This window comes from Erythranthe guttata, chromosome 8 (assembly GCF_056151865.1).
Source record: "Erythranthe guttata isolate IM_541 chromosome 8, IM_541, whole genome shotgun sequence".
Classification (NCBI taxonomy): domain Eukaryota; kingdom Viridiplantae; phylum Streptophyta; class Magnoliopsida; order Lamiales; family Phrymaceae; genus Erythranthe; species Erythranthe guttata.
In genome coordinates this window covers 22522043-22542588 of record NC_142540.1, presented here as the reverse complement: position 1 = coordinate 22542588, position 20546 = coordinate 22522043, and the positions used below count along the sequence as shown (strand labels likewise).

The window sequence follows — 20546 nt, the reverse complement described above, 5'->3', positions numbered from 1 at the left end:
GTTCACTTCCCGAATGTGTGTGTGTGTGTGTGTGTGTGTGTGTGTGTGTGTGTATTGGATGGAAGAAGAAGCACTCGGATGATTTATGTAACTGCTACAGATCAGAAAATTGAAAATGGTGTTTCCGCCTTCTTCACACCTTTTATACTAACAGAATCTAGTTTGCGCTCTAACTGAAATCGATAGATACAGCTTTCCGGCATGAATTTACTTCAATACCCCTGTATGTTCTCTATTCGTGTTCTTGTTTCTGCTAGTTAATTAATTGTAAATTTTTTTTTTTTTTTTTTTTTTTTTTTACATTTCCGGGACCACAATTTTGGTATAATTGAACATAATTTGATTAAATCTTGATATTTATTTTTTGTATTTCTTTTATTTAGATGGGCAAATGGCAAATAGATCATGACAAGGGCACATAATTAAAACAGGGACATCCAACTTTTTTGTCTTTCAAATAAATTCAGCTCATTCAAGCTTATTTGCAAATAAGGAAAATCCTTTTATATATACCAAAATTACCCCCAATTCATTGAAACTCAATTCAACTTCAATTGCATGATTAACACTCCAATTTAGCCTAATTTCATCAATTAACCATTTTAACCATAATTTCAATTTTGACCCGCCACCACCGGAGACCGCTGGTCAGCCGCTGTTGACCGCCGTTGACTCTTTTTTTTTTTTTTGAAAACTTGTTTTTTTTTTTGAAATTTTTTTCCGGTAGGTCAACCGCCGTTGACCGCCGGGTTTCCGGCGTTAATTTTTTTTTTTTAATAATTTTGTTTTTTCTTTAAAAAAATATTTTAATTAATATTACTATCTTGGCTATTAAATTACTGTCTCCAACAGTTATTTTTTGAAGAACAAAAAAGTCAATTTACAGTTAAATTACTGTCTCCAACAGTGATTTAACTGTCGGAGACAGTAATTTAACTGTAAATTGACTTTTTTGTTCTTCAAAAATATTTTAATTAATATTACTGTCTTGGGCCCTTGGCTGCTATTATTGTCTCCCGTAGTTATTTAACTGTCGGAGACAGTAATTTAACTGTTACTTAATTTTTTTTTTCTTTTTTTAAATATTTTAATTATTATTATTGTATTCGTTGCTAAATTATTGTTTTCATCAGTTATTTAACTGTCAGAGACAATAATTTTACTGTTAATTGACTTTTTTATTCTTAAAATAATATTTTTAATTAATATTACTGTCTTGGCTGCTTAATTACTGTCTCCCGCAGTTATTTAACTGTCAGAGACAGTAATTTAACTGTTAATTGACTTTTTTTTTCTTAAAAAAATATTTTAATTAATATTACTGACTGCTAAATTACTGTCTCCAACAGTAATTTAACTGTCTCAGACAGTAATATTAATAATATTATTGTTCAGGAAAATAATATTCATAATATTATTGTCCCAAAAAGTAATATTACTGTCTGAGACAGTAATTTAGTAGCCAAGACAGTAATATTAATTAAAAAAAAAATCGAAAAAAGAAAGTCAACGCCGGAGACCGGCGGTCAACGGTGGTTGACCTGCCGGAAAAAAAATTCAAAAAAAAAGTTTTCAAAAAAAAAGTCAACGCCGGAATCTGGCCAGAAAAAAAAATTTAAGAAAAAAAATTATTTTCTGAAAAAAAAATATTTTTTCAAAAAATTATTATTTTGGGGGTTAATGTGATATATTTGTTTAAATCCGAGGTCAGTGTAGTATTAAGGAAGTTAGAGCATAATGGATGTAATTGATAATAATTATATTATGGAGGGTATTTTAGACTAAAAACATATGTGTTGGGTCATTGCTATTATAAAATATAGGGTAGTTTAGTAAGTGGTAAATGTGAGGGGTTTGACCCATTTAAAATAATGATAGGTGGTTAGTAATTGGTAAATGTTAAGGGGTTTGACCTATTTAAAATAATGATAGGTGGTTAGTACTAATTTTTTTTTTGTAACCGGGGGTTATGCCGCATAAACCCTAAAAATTATATGAGAATTAATTTACAATTTGAAACTACTTGAGGTATCTCATGTTTAACTTAAAATAAGGGATTTATTTTAAAATAAATTTTTACATATATATATGCTTATAATATATCATTGGAAAGCTCTTCAAACGTAGTTTTATATAAATTAAATAACATCGAAAATTTCAATATATAGAAAAAATTACAATAAGAAAAAAATAAACTCTCATCTTAAAATAAATATAGCACATGAAAACACATGTTATATTTAAATTACATTTTTAAGCTATATTAATTTATTATCTTCATTTTGTTATTACAAATTGAACCTAACTAATTAATGGTACAACTTTGTTATACATGGTATAATAGGAAGCACAAAAATGTTACTCCCTTCTTCCCTTAATATTTGACACTTTTTCAATTTTTTTATATTTCAAATTATTTGTCATTTTACTATTCCAATGAATAATTAATTACATTTTTTTAATTTTGCCCTTTGTCACTCATAATTAATTGAAATAGTTATTTAAAAATCAATTAATGGCATGGGTATTTTAGTGATTTACTATACTTTTTGTTACTATCTATACATATTTATTAAATTTTTTAATATGTGTGCAACTAACAAAAGTGACAACTATTGAGGGAATGAGGGAGTAAGAAACAAAAAACATTCATGTTTTTAAAATTGGGTAGAAATTGAGGTATATAATGCTGCTCAAATGCTGATTGGGCAACCCAAGAATCTTTGAGCGCAATGGTAGAGAATGTCGAGGATCACTGTCACGTGCCTCGGATAATCGAAGAGGCCACAAATTAAGTTAGAAAACTATCTCGATATAAAGAAATAAACTCGTTAATCGTTATGTTAGTTAGATCACAATAGTTTCTACGTAAACACCAAAACATGACAATGTGTAAGACTTATCCTCAAAAGCTTTCAATTTTCATAACTTGGAGATCGCGCGCGACATTGATTGATGCATTACATTAAATGGTAAAATTAGGAACATAAATTGGAAATAAATTTCGATATTTTTATAACAATTTTTTCCATTCCAAATTTCAAAATCCTATCTTTTGTGTTTTTGATTTGATTCTGATTTTAATTTGCGCAATAAAAGTTAAAAAAAAAAAAAAAGTTCTCCAAAGTTACACTTGTAATACCAATTTTACTATGTATTGTATACGAACGATTTTAGAACAAGTTTTTCATTTCAAATTCCGATTTTTTCTGCTTAATATTTTCTTGGAACGGAACTAGAATTGATTTTTCAATTCCGAAGAAGAAGCAATTTTTTTTTCAAAAGTGCTGATTCCGCTCCATTCGATGTCAATGTACATGATTTCATTGAATGTAAACAAAGTTTTTATCATAACAGAAATATGATTAAGTGCAGCAAGCTCTAAACTATATCTACATTACTGAAGAAAATAATGTTCTACGAACTTCTACGAATAAAACGAAAAAAATTCCATTACATTTCTGAAAATTCTAGGATTCATCTGCAAATCAAAGAATAACATGTTCAAGAAAACTCAAACATCATCGCGGCCCTGATAAAACCGACGGAAGCAAAGGCGTTACATCACGAGAGCCATTTTCCGACATATCGTTAATCATATTCCGTGGAGTTAAGAAATTGTTGTAATCGATATCTTTGATATCGACATCTTTAACAGAACCTTCCAAAACCTTAATCACCATCGACATAGCGGGCCTTTTTACGTAATCATTTTGCACACACAAAGCTCCGATTTTCATCATCTCAACAATTTCTTCATCATTATCGTCGCAGTCGTAATTCTCCACAAGATCAAGCCACTGCCCTTCCTCTGCTTTTTTCTTGAAAGCGCTTAATAAAGGCCTTTCTTCCTCGGGTTTAGATTGCTCGAATATTTTCCTACCACACGCAATCTCCAAAACCACAACCCCGAAGCTGTAAACATCCACTTTCTCTGTAATAACCGCGCTCAGCCACTCGGGTGCAAGATAGCCCGGAGTGCCTCTCATCGTCGTCACAACTTGACTTTGGTCCCGATCGATTAGCTTCGAAAGCCCGAAATCTGCCAGCTTGGCGTTGAAATTTTCGTCTAAAAGTATGTTTTGTGGCTTTATGTCTAAATGGATGATTTTCTGCCGGCAGTCTTCGTGTAGATAGGCTAATCCCTTGGCTATATCAAGAATGATCTTTCTTCTCGTTTTCCAGTCGAGACACTTCTCTTGTCTTCCATAATAGATCCATTTTTCTAACGACCCGTTAACCACGTACTCGTAAACTAAAAGCCTGTGAGATTTGTCGGCACAAAACCCAATGAGTCTCACCAAATTGACGTGATGAATGCTCCCTATACTCTCGACCTCGGCTAGAAACGACTTCTTGATGTGGCCCACTCCGTCGAGGGTTTTCACTGCGATTTTCGTCCCGTCTTTCAATGACCCTTCGAAAACAGAGCCGAATCCTCCCTCACCGAGTTTCTTAGTGAAGTTTCCGGTTGCGATCTCCAACTCTTCATAACAAAATCTTGTGGGCATTCCCGGTACAAGATCTAAGTAATCCTCCTCGTCTTCATTAGATTTTCTCCTTTTTCGGTATACGAAAAAAGCAGTTCCAACCACAACAGCTACAAAAAGAACTCCAAGAATTGATCCAAGTATAAGTCCTAAAGAGCTATTCTTTCCCTTAGAATCTGTAGGTGGTACTGTACCAACTGCAGGGGGAGTCACAGTAGGAGGAATCTGCACTTTCAAAGACACTGAAGAAAATAAATTTCTTACCGCCCCGTTGTTATTCATCAAAGAAAAGACGCGTGACGGCAAGTAGCAGTTCCCGCTCGACGAATTAAAACCGTATTGAAAGATAGCAGCTCTGCAAGAACAATTCCTCAAGCAAGCCTCTTTACACGTATCCATATTAGTGTTACTAATATCCGTCACAAACTCAAAGTAGTTCACATTTTCCAAATCCAAAAACCCGTGATTTTCCGAAGCATTTATATTACTACTACAAGTAGTAGTGAGTGCATTGACTTCGAAACAACCAAGATCAGGGCGCCGATTGTCCCTAGGCGAAAAGTAGACTTCGTTAAAACCCGATCTCGGACAGCTACATTGCCCGTTCGAGCAAACTCCGTACGTACCACAAACCATAGGATAGTTGCACAAACCGAGAAAGCCCGTAAGAAGATCAGCTACTTCCCTCCACGGTGATCCCCATTCGAACACTCTGAGATGCCCGTCGGAACCGAATTTGATAAACTGAGCCGAGTTAGCCGCGGGAATCGCTATCGATAAATCGGGTTCACTAGCCTCGATGGAATTTATATATAAATCTAAACTCCCATTACGAAACTTCGCATAACTTAATTCTGTATTCTGTTTGGTGCCGGAAAACAAGCGTTGGTAGTATACCTGCGGAGGATCTGATTGGACAGAAGCTACTAAGCCTTTGTTCGTCATTGATAAGGAAAAAAGGCCGCCGTCGGTCCAATTCGTCGGCGACGAACTTGCTGTAAGATTCTTACCGGATACTAAGATTTGGCCCGGGACCAATACATCGGTTGGGTGATCAAATGATTGCCAGACAACGGAGTTGTTCGAATCGAAGAGAATTAGGTTTCCCAATTCCGTCAAATTTAATCCCTGTACGGACATATTAGCGGTGTTGGTGGACCAGGCGGTTGTGCCGTCGGCGTCCCTCAGGACCAAGTCGCCGGCGGCGGTGAGCTGCAGGGTTGCGTTGACTTTGACCGGAGTGTTCCGATTGGCCGACCAGACGACCTGCGGGAACCCTATCGACGGCATAGTGATCAGTCCGCCGCTGTTAGTCTGGACGATGAATACGGCGAAGAGGTAAGCGTCGCACGTGCCGTTGCAGAAGAATCCGCAGGCGTATCTCGGACCGAAACTTCCTCGGAGAAGAATGGCTCTGATGGTTGAGTTGTCTGTGAAACTGACCGAGTGACTTGCGGAGACACTGTTGATCCAAGTTGTGGAGAGGTTTGCCGTTGGATAATCGAACGGTTGGGATTCGACGAAGGAAAGATAAACGAAGAAGAAGAAAGCTATGGCGAAGATGATATTCCGACATTGAGAAATCATCATCGGATATTTCTCGCGGAACGGAAGTAGAATTATTGTACAAAGGATAAAATGTAGTGAGTGGAGACACATTTTTCAATGACGGTTCAAACATGGCAGCTAATTAATGGATGTGCTACAGTGCTAGTCAATAATGCTCAGCTACTTAATCAATTTTTTATTATTAGGTAAATTACACCCACACCCCTGAGGTATGCTTAAATAATTTTAAAGTTTCTGTTGTATCGATAATTACACTCACTCCCTGAAACATAGTTAGAAACTCTAACGGGATAATGCATTGGATACATTATTCCCGATAGAGTTCTAATGCACTGTTACTTTTAGCTAGTGGTGGAGATAACATAGAGTTATGGGGAGTTATGGGGTGACATGGCTCCACCAATATTTCTTAAATCACCCATAACTCTTTGTTGTCTCCACCACTTCCTGAAACTAATAGTCCGTTAGAATTCTATCGTAATAATGTATCCAATGCACTATCTCATTAGAGTTTATAAATACGTTTCAAGGGGGTAACTGTAATTATCGATACCACAAGGACCTTAAAGTTATTTAAGCTTACCTCAGGGGTGTGGGTGTAATTTACCCTTTTATTTTTTAACAAAGCTGTAGTCGTCCTAGATGCACGGAGTTAGCAACGTATAATCTAATATTATTATGAAGAAATCATATCTAATTTTATATTTTAAGTTTCCACAAAATATAATTATAGAGTCTACCAATTTTAATATGATTAGCAAGCATCACGTGTGCGCAATGTTTTGAAAATCGGACCGGACATTAAACTGAACAACCAACTGTGTCATGGTTGGACCGGTTCAACCTGGGTCCGATCGGGTTTTTCTATTTTTTAATTATTTGTATATAATTTTTATATACACAAAATTACTTATTCATCACCCATATAAAATATACCATAAATGCGTACCAAACAACAAATCAATTAATAATTGTATTTCATTTAACATTTACTTTTATAAATAACTAGTAACTCACTCGTGCGATGCACGGGAATCTATTCTAAGATTGAAATGTATTAATGACTAAAAGACGTCGGCGATTTAAATCAAATACCTCTATAAATGAAAAGAGGGTGTGCTGATACGATTCATGGGAACAATTTAAAGAAATGAAAATATGATATAATCCAAAAACTTAAAAAATAATATATGTTTTATTTGATTTAAGTATCGAGTTAAACAAAATAAATGATAAAATAAAATAAAAAAAATTATAAAATTGTGATAAAAAAAATAAATATTATTTGAACCAAATGGTACAACTATCTCGTTTAAGACACTTTAATTCTTAATATGAAACTTAATTATCAAAGTAGTGTTTTACAACACATGCATTGAAGTCGCATATAAGTCATCTAATTCCTTGCGAATAACATGCATATTTTTTATTCTTCAAATACAATCAGTGATATAATAAACAGAAAGCAAAACACACACGATGTTATCTATGGATCTGAAAATTAAAAGGAAAGCAAAACAATGATTCGTTAGATTATTATACATACGCATACATAAAAAACGGATAACGTAATAAACATTGGACGATAAATAAAATGCTTCAAAGCGAGCACATCGCACAATACTGATTGCATTATGAAATTACAAAACAGAAAGATGAAAAAAAAAAGTTTTAAGGTGAGGACATTGGTTTAGCATGATCATAACAAAATGTGTGGATAAAGAATGAGATAAATGAGTTTGTGTTGATGGTACTTAATAATTTTCACATACTAAATAAGTTAATAAAATCACTTTAAGAAATCTATATATTTTATTATTTTTCGTGTTAATCGGTTAGAACAAATCAAACAAATTCAAAAAATTATAATTAATAAGAATTTGAAATTATTGAGATGCATAGTTAATAAATGCGATTGTTAGGGGTACTAAAAGAATTAAGATCCAAATCACACGTATTGATTTGATAATAACAATAAATAGTAATGTATTAAAAAAAATCAAAAATGATGTAACCAATGAAATATAACAAAAATAACCAAACAATCAAATCAATTAACCTACCTCGTAAAAATTGGCTAATGGATATAACAAAGTCAAATTAAAGATGTGAAAGCATGACTTTTAAATTATTACCATGTTTACGTGTTTATTAGGTATAAAATATTATGCTTATAATTTATTTAGCTTAATACACATATTGATTTGATACAGTAATAAACATAAACCTAAATAATATCAATTTGTATATAACAACGGCAAACATAACAAAAATAAATAAACAAATAAAATCAAGTAATTAATCATATCCTTAAAAATAATATTTTTCATAAGAATATCAAAAAAATCAAATCAAATCCTTAATCATATCCTTAAAATCAATACTTTTCATAAGAATATCAAACAAATAAAATCAAATTATTTTTTTATTTTAATGTAAGACATTATTTTTTTTTCTAAAGTATAAGTTGATACGCAAAATAATTATTACAAATACTTATGTTAGAACATTATCGAAAACAAAAACATCATAATGAAAGATGCAAGTAAAATTAAATAAATAAAGTAATTTATATCATTAAAAATTAGGGTAAATAGCACTTAACCCCCTTGTGGTTTGGACATTTTGCACATGACCCCCTTATGGTATTAATTTAGGCACATAACCCCCTTGTGGTTTTAACATTTTGCACATGACCCCCTTATGGTATGAAATTAGGCACATAACCCCCTTGTGGTTTTGAAATTTTGCACATGACCCCCTTATGGTATGAAATTAGCACATAACCCCCCTTGAATAGAAATCTGGAAAAGACTCAATTACCCCCCTATCAAGTCAAAAGTTCTTGTTTTAATTTAAAAATATAAAATGAAAAGCTTAATTTTATTTTTTCGTAAATTGAGAAATATAATATATTATTGTGTTTTTTCTATTTTACCGCACATATATATATATATATATATATATATATATATATATATATATATATATATATATATATATATATATATATATATATATATATATATATATATATATATATATATATATATATATATATATATATATATATATTTAATTTAATTGTCATTTCAACTTAAGAAAAATATTATTTTTAGATTTTTCCAAAAGAATAAAAAAATAAAGACTTTGTTTCTTATAAAATTAAAGTTCAATAAAAGCTATAATATAATATATTATATAGAAAATAGTAATATAATAATCATAATTAATGATAATGTTAAAGATTTTCAAATTAATTTTAAAATCAAATAAGCTGTCAATCGTACAATTACTAGTATTTTATACCTTTTGTTCTGTAAAATTAAAAAAAACACCATAATATATTATATTTCTTAATTTACAAAAAAATGCATTAAGCTTTTTCATTTTTATAGAATAATTATTTTTAAATTAAAACAAGAACTTTTGACTTGATAGGGTTAATTGAGTCTTTTCTAATTTTCTATTCTAGGGGGTTATGTGCTAATTTCATACCATAAGGGGGTCATGTGCAAAATGTCAAAACCACAAGGGGGTTATGTGCCTAATTTCATACCATAAGGGGGTCATATGCAAAATGTCAAAACTACAAGGTGGTTATGTGCCTAAATTCGTACCATAAGGGGGTCATGTGCAAAATGTCCAAACCACAAGGGGTTAAGTGCTTGCTATTTACCCTAAAAATTATTAAAATAGTTAATTTGTAAATAAATGTAATAAAAAATAAAAATCTAGCTAACAATGCATTTTATTAACTAAATAATTCATTAAATACTTAATGGAATAATATTGAAATATATTACTTATATACCTACCAAATATTAAATTATTTATGAAAATTTAAATATATTTATTTTCATTAACTGACATATTACTATTCCATTAATATTTGTATAATTTCTTAAGATTGAGTATCTAAAAAGGACAACTTACTATTATTCAATTAATTGACATATTACCATTCCATTAATATGATAATGCGCATTAATAAAATAAGTTAATGGGTGAGTGGAATAGATTGGAATGAGGGGTATTTATACTTGGATTTTATATAATAAAAAAGTAAACAATAAGTTATTATGGAAATACACATTTAATATTACAATCTTAACCAATTATTGTTGATTTGATATTTTCAATGAATTAGCCATATGAATCAAATCCAATCAACTTAAATAGGTAAAAAATCAAATTATATGACATAAAATTGGGGAATTTATTGAAAATTTATTGTACAAAAAACATTTGAAATTTAAAATTTGGAATCCGAAAATTTAAATTTCAAAATTTAAATTTTGTTTAGTTAATAATAGTTATAGAATTAAATTAATACATATATATATTAAGTTGGCAAAATATTAAACCAAAAACAAATCCATATATGGTGATGAATTAATTTATTGATATATTCATTTGAATTATTAATGGTTTGTAAAAATAATAATTATTACTACTATATTATTTTTGAATATTATTATTAAAAAACCTAATTTGAAAATATATATTATAAAAAAATGAGTGTTCTATTTAAAGAAAAAAAGACATTCGAAAAATATACGTCGGAAAATTAAATTAAAACGTGAGATAAAAAATGTTTTTTTTTGAATATTCGTATAGACAAAAAATATTTTTTATTTATTAAATAGTTCAATTAAAATATAAAACATTTTTTGTATTTATTTTTAATTGAATGGATATTAGAATATTCCAAAATATTGAAAAAAAACAACGTATTCCATGATTTTAATATTTTAATATTAAAAAAAATGTTTTTTTTTCTGTAAATTATTTAGATATTCGTATATACAAAAAATATTGTATATTTATTAAATAGTTCAATTAAAAAATAAAACATTTTTTTATAATAATTTTTAATGGAATGGATATTCAAATATTCCAAAATATTGAAAATGGAAAAGAAAAAAAACAACGTATTCCTTTATTTTAACATTTTAATACTTAAAAAAATATTTTTTCTGAAAATTATTTGAATATTCGTAAAAAAATTGAGTATCATGAATTTTTTCAATAAATGTATTTTGAAATACTGAAAATATAAATAAGATTTTTTTTATTTCGAATTTATAAACTATTAGCTTTGGAAATAATATATATTCATGTGGTAACTGTTTAAATGAATGTATAAATGTTAAATAGGAAATAACTCAAATACATACCAAAATAAAATTGACAACTCACCAATTGAAGAATCCACCTCATCATCAATTGAACTCCAACTAAGCAATTTTGATAAATGACATCATCATTTGTCACTTGCCAATCTATATATAATATAAAAAGAGGATCTATGCCCTCAATGATTGACATGTGGCAAATGATGATGTCATTTGTCAAAATTGCTTAGTTGGAGTTCAATTGATTAGGTGGATTTTTCAATTGATTAGGTGGCATTTTTATTTATGGATGTTGTTAAGTTTTTTCCTATTTTACATTTACACAATCATTTAATAATTACCACATGTATATATATTATTTCCAAAGTTAATATTTTATAAATTCGAAATAAAAAAATCTTATTTATATTTTTAGTATTTCAAAATATATTTATTCAAATAAATTCATGAAACTCAATTGTTTTACGAATATTCAAATAATTTTCATTAAAAAAATATTTTTTTAAATACTAAAATATTAAAATAAAGGAATATGTTGTTGTTTTTTTTATTTTTTTTTTAATTTTCAATATTTTAGAATATTCGAATATCTATTCCATTAAAAATAATAATGAAAAAATGTTTTAGTTTTTAATAGAAGTATTTAATAAATAATCCACTATTTTTTTTAAATAATTTTTATTATACACGGTGGATTAATTCTTAATGTAGTTGGTTGTATTTTGGAAAACATTATTTAATATATAATAATGCGGTCCGAACTATAGAACTACGGATTATGCAAAAAAAAATTTATTAATTATTATTTCAATAAAATATCAAATCACCAATATAAAGGAATCTTTAATATTCCAAGATTCCATCATATCATCTTTGATTGATTTAATTTATACTTTAATTCAAATTTGAATGGTAAAAAATAAAAATCGTATCTTCATATTTAATGTTTTTATATTGCAAGATTTTTTTTCCACAAGTTATATTTTTTTTTGGGTTGTTTCCTTTATTTGTTTGATTTGATTTCATTAACTAATATATAAATATTTTGAATTTTTAATTTTTCCATAGAATTAAGTTCATTTTCAATACTATATAAACCCCTCAATGTTCATTTCATTTTTTTCTACCATCATTCGATTACAAAGTGCACAATATTCGTATTATACAGTATTACATTTTTTGTTTATCATTTCTTATAAATTATTATACGTATATATGCATAGTTTTATATTCATAATTATTTTTATATATACATATTAGTACTATTTGTATTTCTTTCTCTTGGGTTTTAATTTTAATATACTTTTTTTTTATTGTTTTCATGCAGTTTATTAATTTTAATATACTTTAATTCAAGATGATCTATGCCCTCTTTGAATGACATGTGGCAAATTCCTATGTCATTTTCTCAAATCGCTTAGTTGGCATTAAATTGATGATGTCTCAATTGATTATTAGACATTTTAATCTTGGTATGTTTTTAAGTTCTTTCCTGTTTAATATTTGCACATTCATTTAACAAATATATATATATATATATATATATATATATATATATATATATATATATATATATATATATATATATATATATATATATATATATATATTTCATGCATTTAATATCCTATAAATTCGAAAAATATTATTTTTTTAATAGTTTAAGTTTTCGAAATATATTTTCCACCTATATTTTTTTTAAATTCAGAAAACTCAATCTTTAATGTATAAATATTCAATTTTTTTATATCATGTATATATTTTCGAATTTTTTAATATTATGTATATATTTTCAAATTTTTTAATATTATGTATATATTTTTGATTTTTTTTATATTATGTTTATATTTCCGTAATTTTTGTAATTTTTTTTGTATTTTTTTAGTATTAATTCTTTGAAATATATTATATTTATAGGATTTCACAAACTAATTCGAAATATCATGTTTTTAGGTAATTGTTTGATTTTTTTTCTTTTTAAATCCGATAGTATATATATTACGCTTTAAATATATTGAATTGTAACTAATTTCTAAGAAAAGATAAATCTTCAAATATTAATTTTGGCCAACATATCATAATTTTATTATTTGATTTGATAAATGTGAAGGATTTAATATGGGATAATAATATATTGATTTTATTTCCCATTTTGAGAATAAAATATTTACATGACACAATATTGTACCATAATTATTTAAATTTGCTTATTGATTTCCGGAAAAGAATGATTTCTTAATAATTAATTGATTTGTGCCTTAATTATGTATTATTTACCTTTTTAACAAAACTAAAGACAAGTATAAAATCATTTTTACCCCACACTCATCACTTTCATCCAATTTCGTTCCTGAAAACTACAAATGTTCCATAAAGTTTCATTTTTTCTGTTAATTTTTAGCATGCTTTATATTTATGCGTTTTTATTATTAATTATGTCGTATTCATACAATAATTATTTATAATTTTATTTACATATAAGATTGTATATCTAACATTTTATTTTGTTTGTTTATTATTGTAGATATAGTCGGCAAAGGTTTGTTTTTCGTACTGATTGATTATTTTATGTTAAGATTTAAATCCATAATAATATATCATTACATTAAATAATTGTCTTATTTGAAATTGCAAGGAAAAACTCAAGACTCCATGACAATATAGAGATTATAGGTAAGACTCAAGACTCGGTGACATCAAATAATTGTCTTTTTTGGATTGTGCTAGGAGAGCCGGTGAGTGGAGTTTGATTGGTCTACCAATTGTTCATACGAATTTATATTAAAAAAAATATATATATATCTACAACGAGTATTGCCGCAAAATATTTGGTAAACATATAAATATTTCTATGGGTTATTATTATACATGCATGTGGTGATATATTACAAAATATTTTAGTATTATGGACCTCACATATCTGAAAGTTATTAAATATATATTCGTACTTACTATTTCCACAATTCCTATAGATGAAAAATAGTTACTTTTTTGCATTATAGTTACTAAAATATTTAATTGTACTAAGATATTTAAATATGCTATAAATTTAAGTAATGAAATTTTTAAGTTTTTTTTGCTTAATCTTAGAGTTCTAAACATTACTGAAATAACATTTAAATTGCTATGTATACAATATCATAAATTGAATTCCTTTTCTTGACAATTTGCTTTTCATAAATTAGTAAACACAATTGTAAGGGTTTAAATATGTAAATATACAAAATTTTATTTTTATTATTATATATATTCATAAATAGTTATATAGTGAAAATATTTATAAAATATAATGTAACATGTAAGAGTATATATATATATATATATATATATATATATATATATATATATATATATATATATATTGATATTTTCTCGGATATTGAAAATACTGTCAAATTCATTTAATCAAATAATTAACTACGGTCTATCATAAGAAATAAATATTATTAAGGATTGTTGTGATGATTTTAATATAATTAATAATTTCATAAGAAGTCAAATTATTTAAAAAATTAGATAGATATAATATCAATAATATTTTAATTATACTATTTAGGTTATCCTTGCTTGAGTACTCATTGCTTATCTTTTCAGTAAGGTGCAATTTTTTCTGAATTTTAAAGGTTGGTCAATATGTATTTGCAATCTCTTTAGGCAGGAGATTGCTTCATGTGCATATGATGTTATAAATAGGTCAATAGGTTGGTGAAGATTTCATTTCTATTTGTCATAATACTTCAATCGTTTTTATTCAGATGGTTATTATGTCGGCATACGATCGATAACAAGTTTATCTTAGTTGAGGAAGTACATTTTTACTTTTTGGGGGAAAATACTAAATTTCTAATGTATTGTGACTCAATTTCATAAAACATTTAAACTTTGAGTATTAGTATGGGTTTATTATTATTAGTATTAGCATGAGTATTAGTATTAGCATTAGTATATATTAATATTAGTATTAGTATTAGTATGAGTATTTGCATTAGTATTAGTATTAGTATGAGTATTTGCATTAGTATTAGTATTAATATTAGTAGGGTAAATTACACACACCCCTCTGAGGTATGCTTAAATAACTGTAAGGTCCCTGTGGTATCGATAATTACACTTAGCCCCCTGAAACGTAGTCAGAAACTCTAATGGGATAATGAATTGGATACGTTATTCCGATAGGGTTCTAACAGACTATTGGTTTCAGAAAGTGGTGAAGACAACAAAGAGATATGTGGTGACATGGCTCCCCGAACATTCCCGAACATTTCTTAAATCACCCATAGCTCTTTGTTGTCTCCACCACTTTCTGAAACCAATAGTCCGTTAGAACCCTATCGGAATAACGTATCTAATTCATTATCCCATTAGAGTTTCTGACTACGTTTCAGGGGGCTAAGTGTAATTATCGATACCACAGGGACCTTACAGTTATTTAAGCATACCTCAGGGGTGTGTGTGTAATTTACCCATATTAGTATTAGTATTAGTATTAGTATGAGTATTTGTATTAGTATTAGTATTAGTATTAGTATTAGTATTAGTATTAGTATTAATATCAGTATTAGTATTAGTATTAATAATAGTATTAGTATTAGTATTAGTATTAGTATTAGTATTAGTATTAGTATTAGTATTAGTGTTAATAATGTGTTAGAATTGGTGTTAATATTAGTATCAATATCAGTATTAGGTGGCAGCTGCTAAAACATCGGATAAAGCAGAACACTCAAAAAGTCAAGAAGACTCGGCTTAGTATTAATATTAGTATTAATATATTAGTATTGGGGTATTAGCATTGGTATATGTATTGGTATTAGTATTGGTATTAATATTGATATTAGTATGAGTATTCGTACGTGTATATGTATGAATATGAATATTATTATTAGTATGAGTATGAGTATGAGTATGAGTATGAGTATGAGTATGAGTATTAGTCTTGGTATTCGTATTGGTATCGGTATCGGTATCGGTATTGGTATTGGTATTGGTATTGGTATTGGTATTGGTATTGGTATTGGTATTGATATTGGACATTGGTATTAGTATTGGTATTGATATTGGTATTGGTATTGGTATTGGTATTGGTATTGGTATTGGTATTGGTATTGGTATTGGTATTGGTATAAATATTAATGTTGATTTTAGTATTGATATTGATATTGGTATTAATATTGATATTAGTCTTAGAGCAACTCCAATGGGAGATATCAAAATGGAGCATTAAATATTCATTTGATAATTGATATAATACTTTGATACTTTTAGAAAAAAATTCACTCCAACCACAAGTATTAAATAGATTATCACATCTTAAATATATTAATAATTATATTTTTAAATGCCACATGTCAAATAATGATAGGTTAGTGGAGTGGTTATATATTTGATACTTCATTTTCCAGGGAGCATTTTTGCACTTCGGATGGTTGAGTATCAAAATAAATATCACTTTATTGCTTCCATTGGAGAAGGATTTTTTAATTTTGGAGTATCAAAGTGATATGCAAACACATATAAAGGTACACATTGACAAACACATATATTAGTTTTATTTATGTTTAACATTGTTTTTTTTCAATATGCTCACACACACACACACACATATATATATATATATATATATATATATATATATATATATATATATATATATATATATATATATATATATATATATATATATATATATATATATATATATATATAAAAAAGTATTCTTTATCTACGTAACGTCTTTAACTTATATATTGAAAATGTGCAAAAATAACAACTTATTTGTCATCCTATCGTATATCTGATTGTAGTTTCATTGTCTCCTTTAACAACAATCAGATTCATGTGCAAGACTGGTGCGATGCTTTGATTTCAGTATGGAAGTTACTTGCTACATTTTAACGTGGATGGTTTTTAGAATTTTGTCAGTTTATTCTATATGCAGAATTTTTATTGCTTGATTAAGATACGAATTTTTATTTTTTTGTTCGGTTGTATTCTTAGCATTCTCGACATAATTTTTCTTCGTCAATTTTATACATTAACTCATTTTAATGTTTTTAATTAATCCCCGTGCATCGCACGGGTGAGTTACTAGTTATTGAGGGCATAGATCCTCTTTTATATTATATATAAATAAATTTTGTATTAATAGAGGTCAATTATATATATTACTGACGAAACTACAACAAAACTTTTATATAAATTACTAACCCTCAAACCCTAATATGTGTTTTGTAATAGACCATCTATTTTTCTTTCCACTTCTCCTTATTTAGTAGTCTGTGCTTATGTAAGTTTTATCTGTATTATTTATTTATTTCTTCTTCTTTTCTTTGTAATTTTCTCTTCTTTGATTCTCAATTTATTCCCACTAGATCAATATTAGTGTATGAATCTTCTACGACATCTCCATCTTTTTTTTTTCCTTTTACATTTTCGTTGCATCAAACACGGTTTTCTGGGCCGATTTTTACCGGTTTTATCCGGTTCAACCGGGATTTCAACAGGTCAAAGACGATTGACCCTTTTTTTGACGTTTCTGTGTTTTGATATCCAACAGGACCGGATCAGGCACCTGTTCGCGGTCGAACCGGCCGGTCCGGTTCGATTTTCAAAACATTGGTTGCACGTGATTACGTATGATTTTATTTAATATATAACTTATGATTAATTAATAAAAGTTACGCATTATATTTTACAAAAATATAATTATATTTTGAAATAAAATTAAATACGTACAAAACTTCATGTTCTACTTGTGTATCAAAACGTATAACGAAATAAAATTATTCTAAAATTGAAATCAATAAGCATATAAAATTGAAAACAACTAAAATAAATTGTTATATGCATGGAAATGTCCTTCTCCATGGCTCTCTTTCTCTTTCTTTTTAGGACAGTCTCAAGAAGATCACATCCACTGCCGCAGCTCACTGGACTAGTCAGCTGAAAAGTTCCATCAACCATGGTTCATCCATCTCCCACAACTGGACCAAGTCTCCTTTGATTCCACCGAAAGAAGGGCTCAAAATAAAATTATGTGCTAAAGATTTATTTGTATATTTTTATGTGCTAAATTGATTTATGTGAATAAATTAATCCATGTGCTATAGTTAAATTATTCTACTTGGAATTATATATATATATATATATATATATATATATATATATATATATATATATATATATATATATATATATATATATATATATATACATATATATATATATATATATATACATATATATATATATATATATATATATATATATATATTCGGTTTTGTGTGTAAGAGAGAATTATTGAATTATTAATTAATTAAGAAATAAATTAAGAAAATGATGCATGCTTATACACTTGGCAAAGAGTGAAGATTTACACTAATTCTACACTCAAGCATCCTAAGTATCCCAAATGACACTCTTCCATCTTCATCATTTCACACCTCACTCAACACTTGTCTTCTCTCCTCCATATCTACCGAAACACCACCACCTCCATCAGCCACCTCCTCATCTTCCCCCAAGAAAAAAAAAAGGAAATTCAAGATGCAAATTCCCTATATAAGCTTCACTCTTGAATATGCTAAAAACACCATAAAAAACACTTGCCCTCTTTCGGGAGATCAAAATTCCTCCCAACTTGATATCAAAGCCCTCACATTCTCCATTCAACTTGCTTGATTTCATTTTGGAGCAACCTCTTAAAGGAGGTAACATTTTATTTAGAAGAGTCTTCATTTTTCATTCTTCTCTTCCTCTATGACCCCTCTTTTCTTTTGAAGGTTTTTCTTTCGGCCAACACCCCTTTATTTTCGGTATTAGGTAAGAAATCTTGAATTTGTTATTGCAATTAAAGAGTATCACAGTATGAAAAAGAGGGTCATCGAACGGCTGGGATTTGTCATAGTTTGCAAGGTGGAGCTTGTCACACATGGTTAGCCTAGTGTGATTTACCTCTCCCGTACGGTTTACAAGCTATTATACGAGAGTGTAGGTTTACCCAGTGCACCTACATGGTGGTTGACTGCGGGTTCTTTTATTACCAAAAAATAATAATACTCAGATACCTAATCAATTTTTTTATTTATTATTTTTTAACAAAGTTGTAGTCCTAAATGCATGTAGTTATGTTGTACACCATCCCTCACGGTTTAAATAATGTTTTGGGTTGTTGCTCACGTATAATCTAATATTATTATGAAGAAATCACATCCAATTTTGATTTTAACAAATATAATTGTAGATTCTAGGTATCTCGAACAAATTATCTATATTGTAAAATTTGGACAAATTTATCAACAATTCTCTGAAACATTTGCTTCAGTAATTGTTTCATCATTTACCACACTTGCTAAAATATAATTTTCTCTTATCAAATTTGAAGAGCGAGAGTTGATATGCTAAAATTATTTTTTTTGCCACAAAGGTACAAAAGTTAGCAAGCGTTTATCAGCATAAAAAAAGCACAACTCCGAAGCACTACTTTTATTATTATATAGCTAAATATGTGAAAGTTGATAAAATATAGGACAAAATGTACTTCATCGTCTATAAAATTTTTTTTTTCGCACATACCGCCTAATTGTTTTAAAAAGGGATACTCCCCCTTCGAAATATAGGACATAATTATTTTTTGAAGCAATTAAGTCTGTTTATCATATTATTTGTATGTTATGATAGCTTTGGTGAAATGTACCAAAAAAATCTTTTAAGAAAGTGTAAATTTACTATATCAGGGCCCAAATGTTTGGTGTAATTACATCTAGACTGTCTCTAATTTGAAAAATTATGCATATCTCTCTTGAATTTGGATAGTAGCCAAGACCTAACTCATTTGATAATTATGGGGTGTGTTTTTAATTTTTTCGCACTTTGTGCGCTTGAAATTAGGTTAAAGGTTGAAGAAAATAACAATTTAATTTGTTATGTTGCACCAATAAAAATGAATTATCCTTTATTTTTCAATTAAGGGTGCATTGCGAATGATTTATTGTGTTTTGAGGGTGAAAAGTGCTATTATAGATTTTCAAGGGTGCAAAGTGCCAAAAGGCTCCATTTGAATGGTGCAAAGTGGGATTAAGCCATTACTGATAAGAGCATTGTAGTATTTACTATATTATTTTTGGTGTAATATATACATATTTATTGAGTTTCTTAATATACGGACAACCACCGAAAACGACATCTAATATAGGACGGAGGGAGTATATAATAAGACTTATTATTACATCTAAAGATTAAAAATACATTAAATGGAGCCCTCAATTTTAAAATACACAATCACTGTTACGTGATTACTTATTTATATACATACTTATGATATTATGATCATTGGAATATAATGTAGTTT

General features: G+C 28.1%; 1 protein-coding gene across 1 annotated transcript; it reads right to left on the bottom strand.

Moving 5' to 3' along the window:
• Positions 1–3301: 3301 nt before the first annotated feature.
• LOC105965063 (G-type lectin S-receptor-like serine/threonine-protein kinase SD2-5) lies at positions 3302–6134 on the bottom strand. Its single transcript, XM_012989569.2, has one exon. It carries the CDS (start codon positions 6078–6080, stop codon positions 3522–3524), a length of 2559 nt encoding a protein of 852 aa, XP_012845023.2. The 5' UTR covers positions 6081–6134; the 3' UTR covers positions 3302–3521.
• Between the last annotated feature and the right edge of the window lie 14412 nt (positions 6135–20546).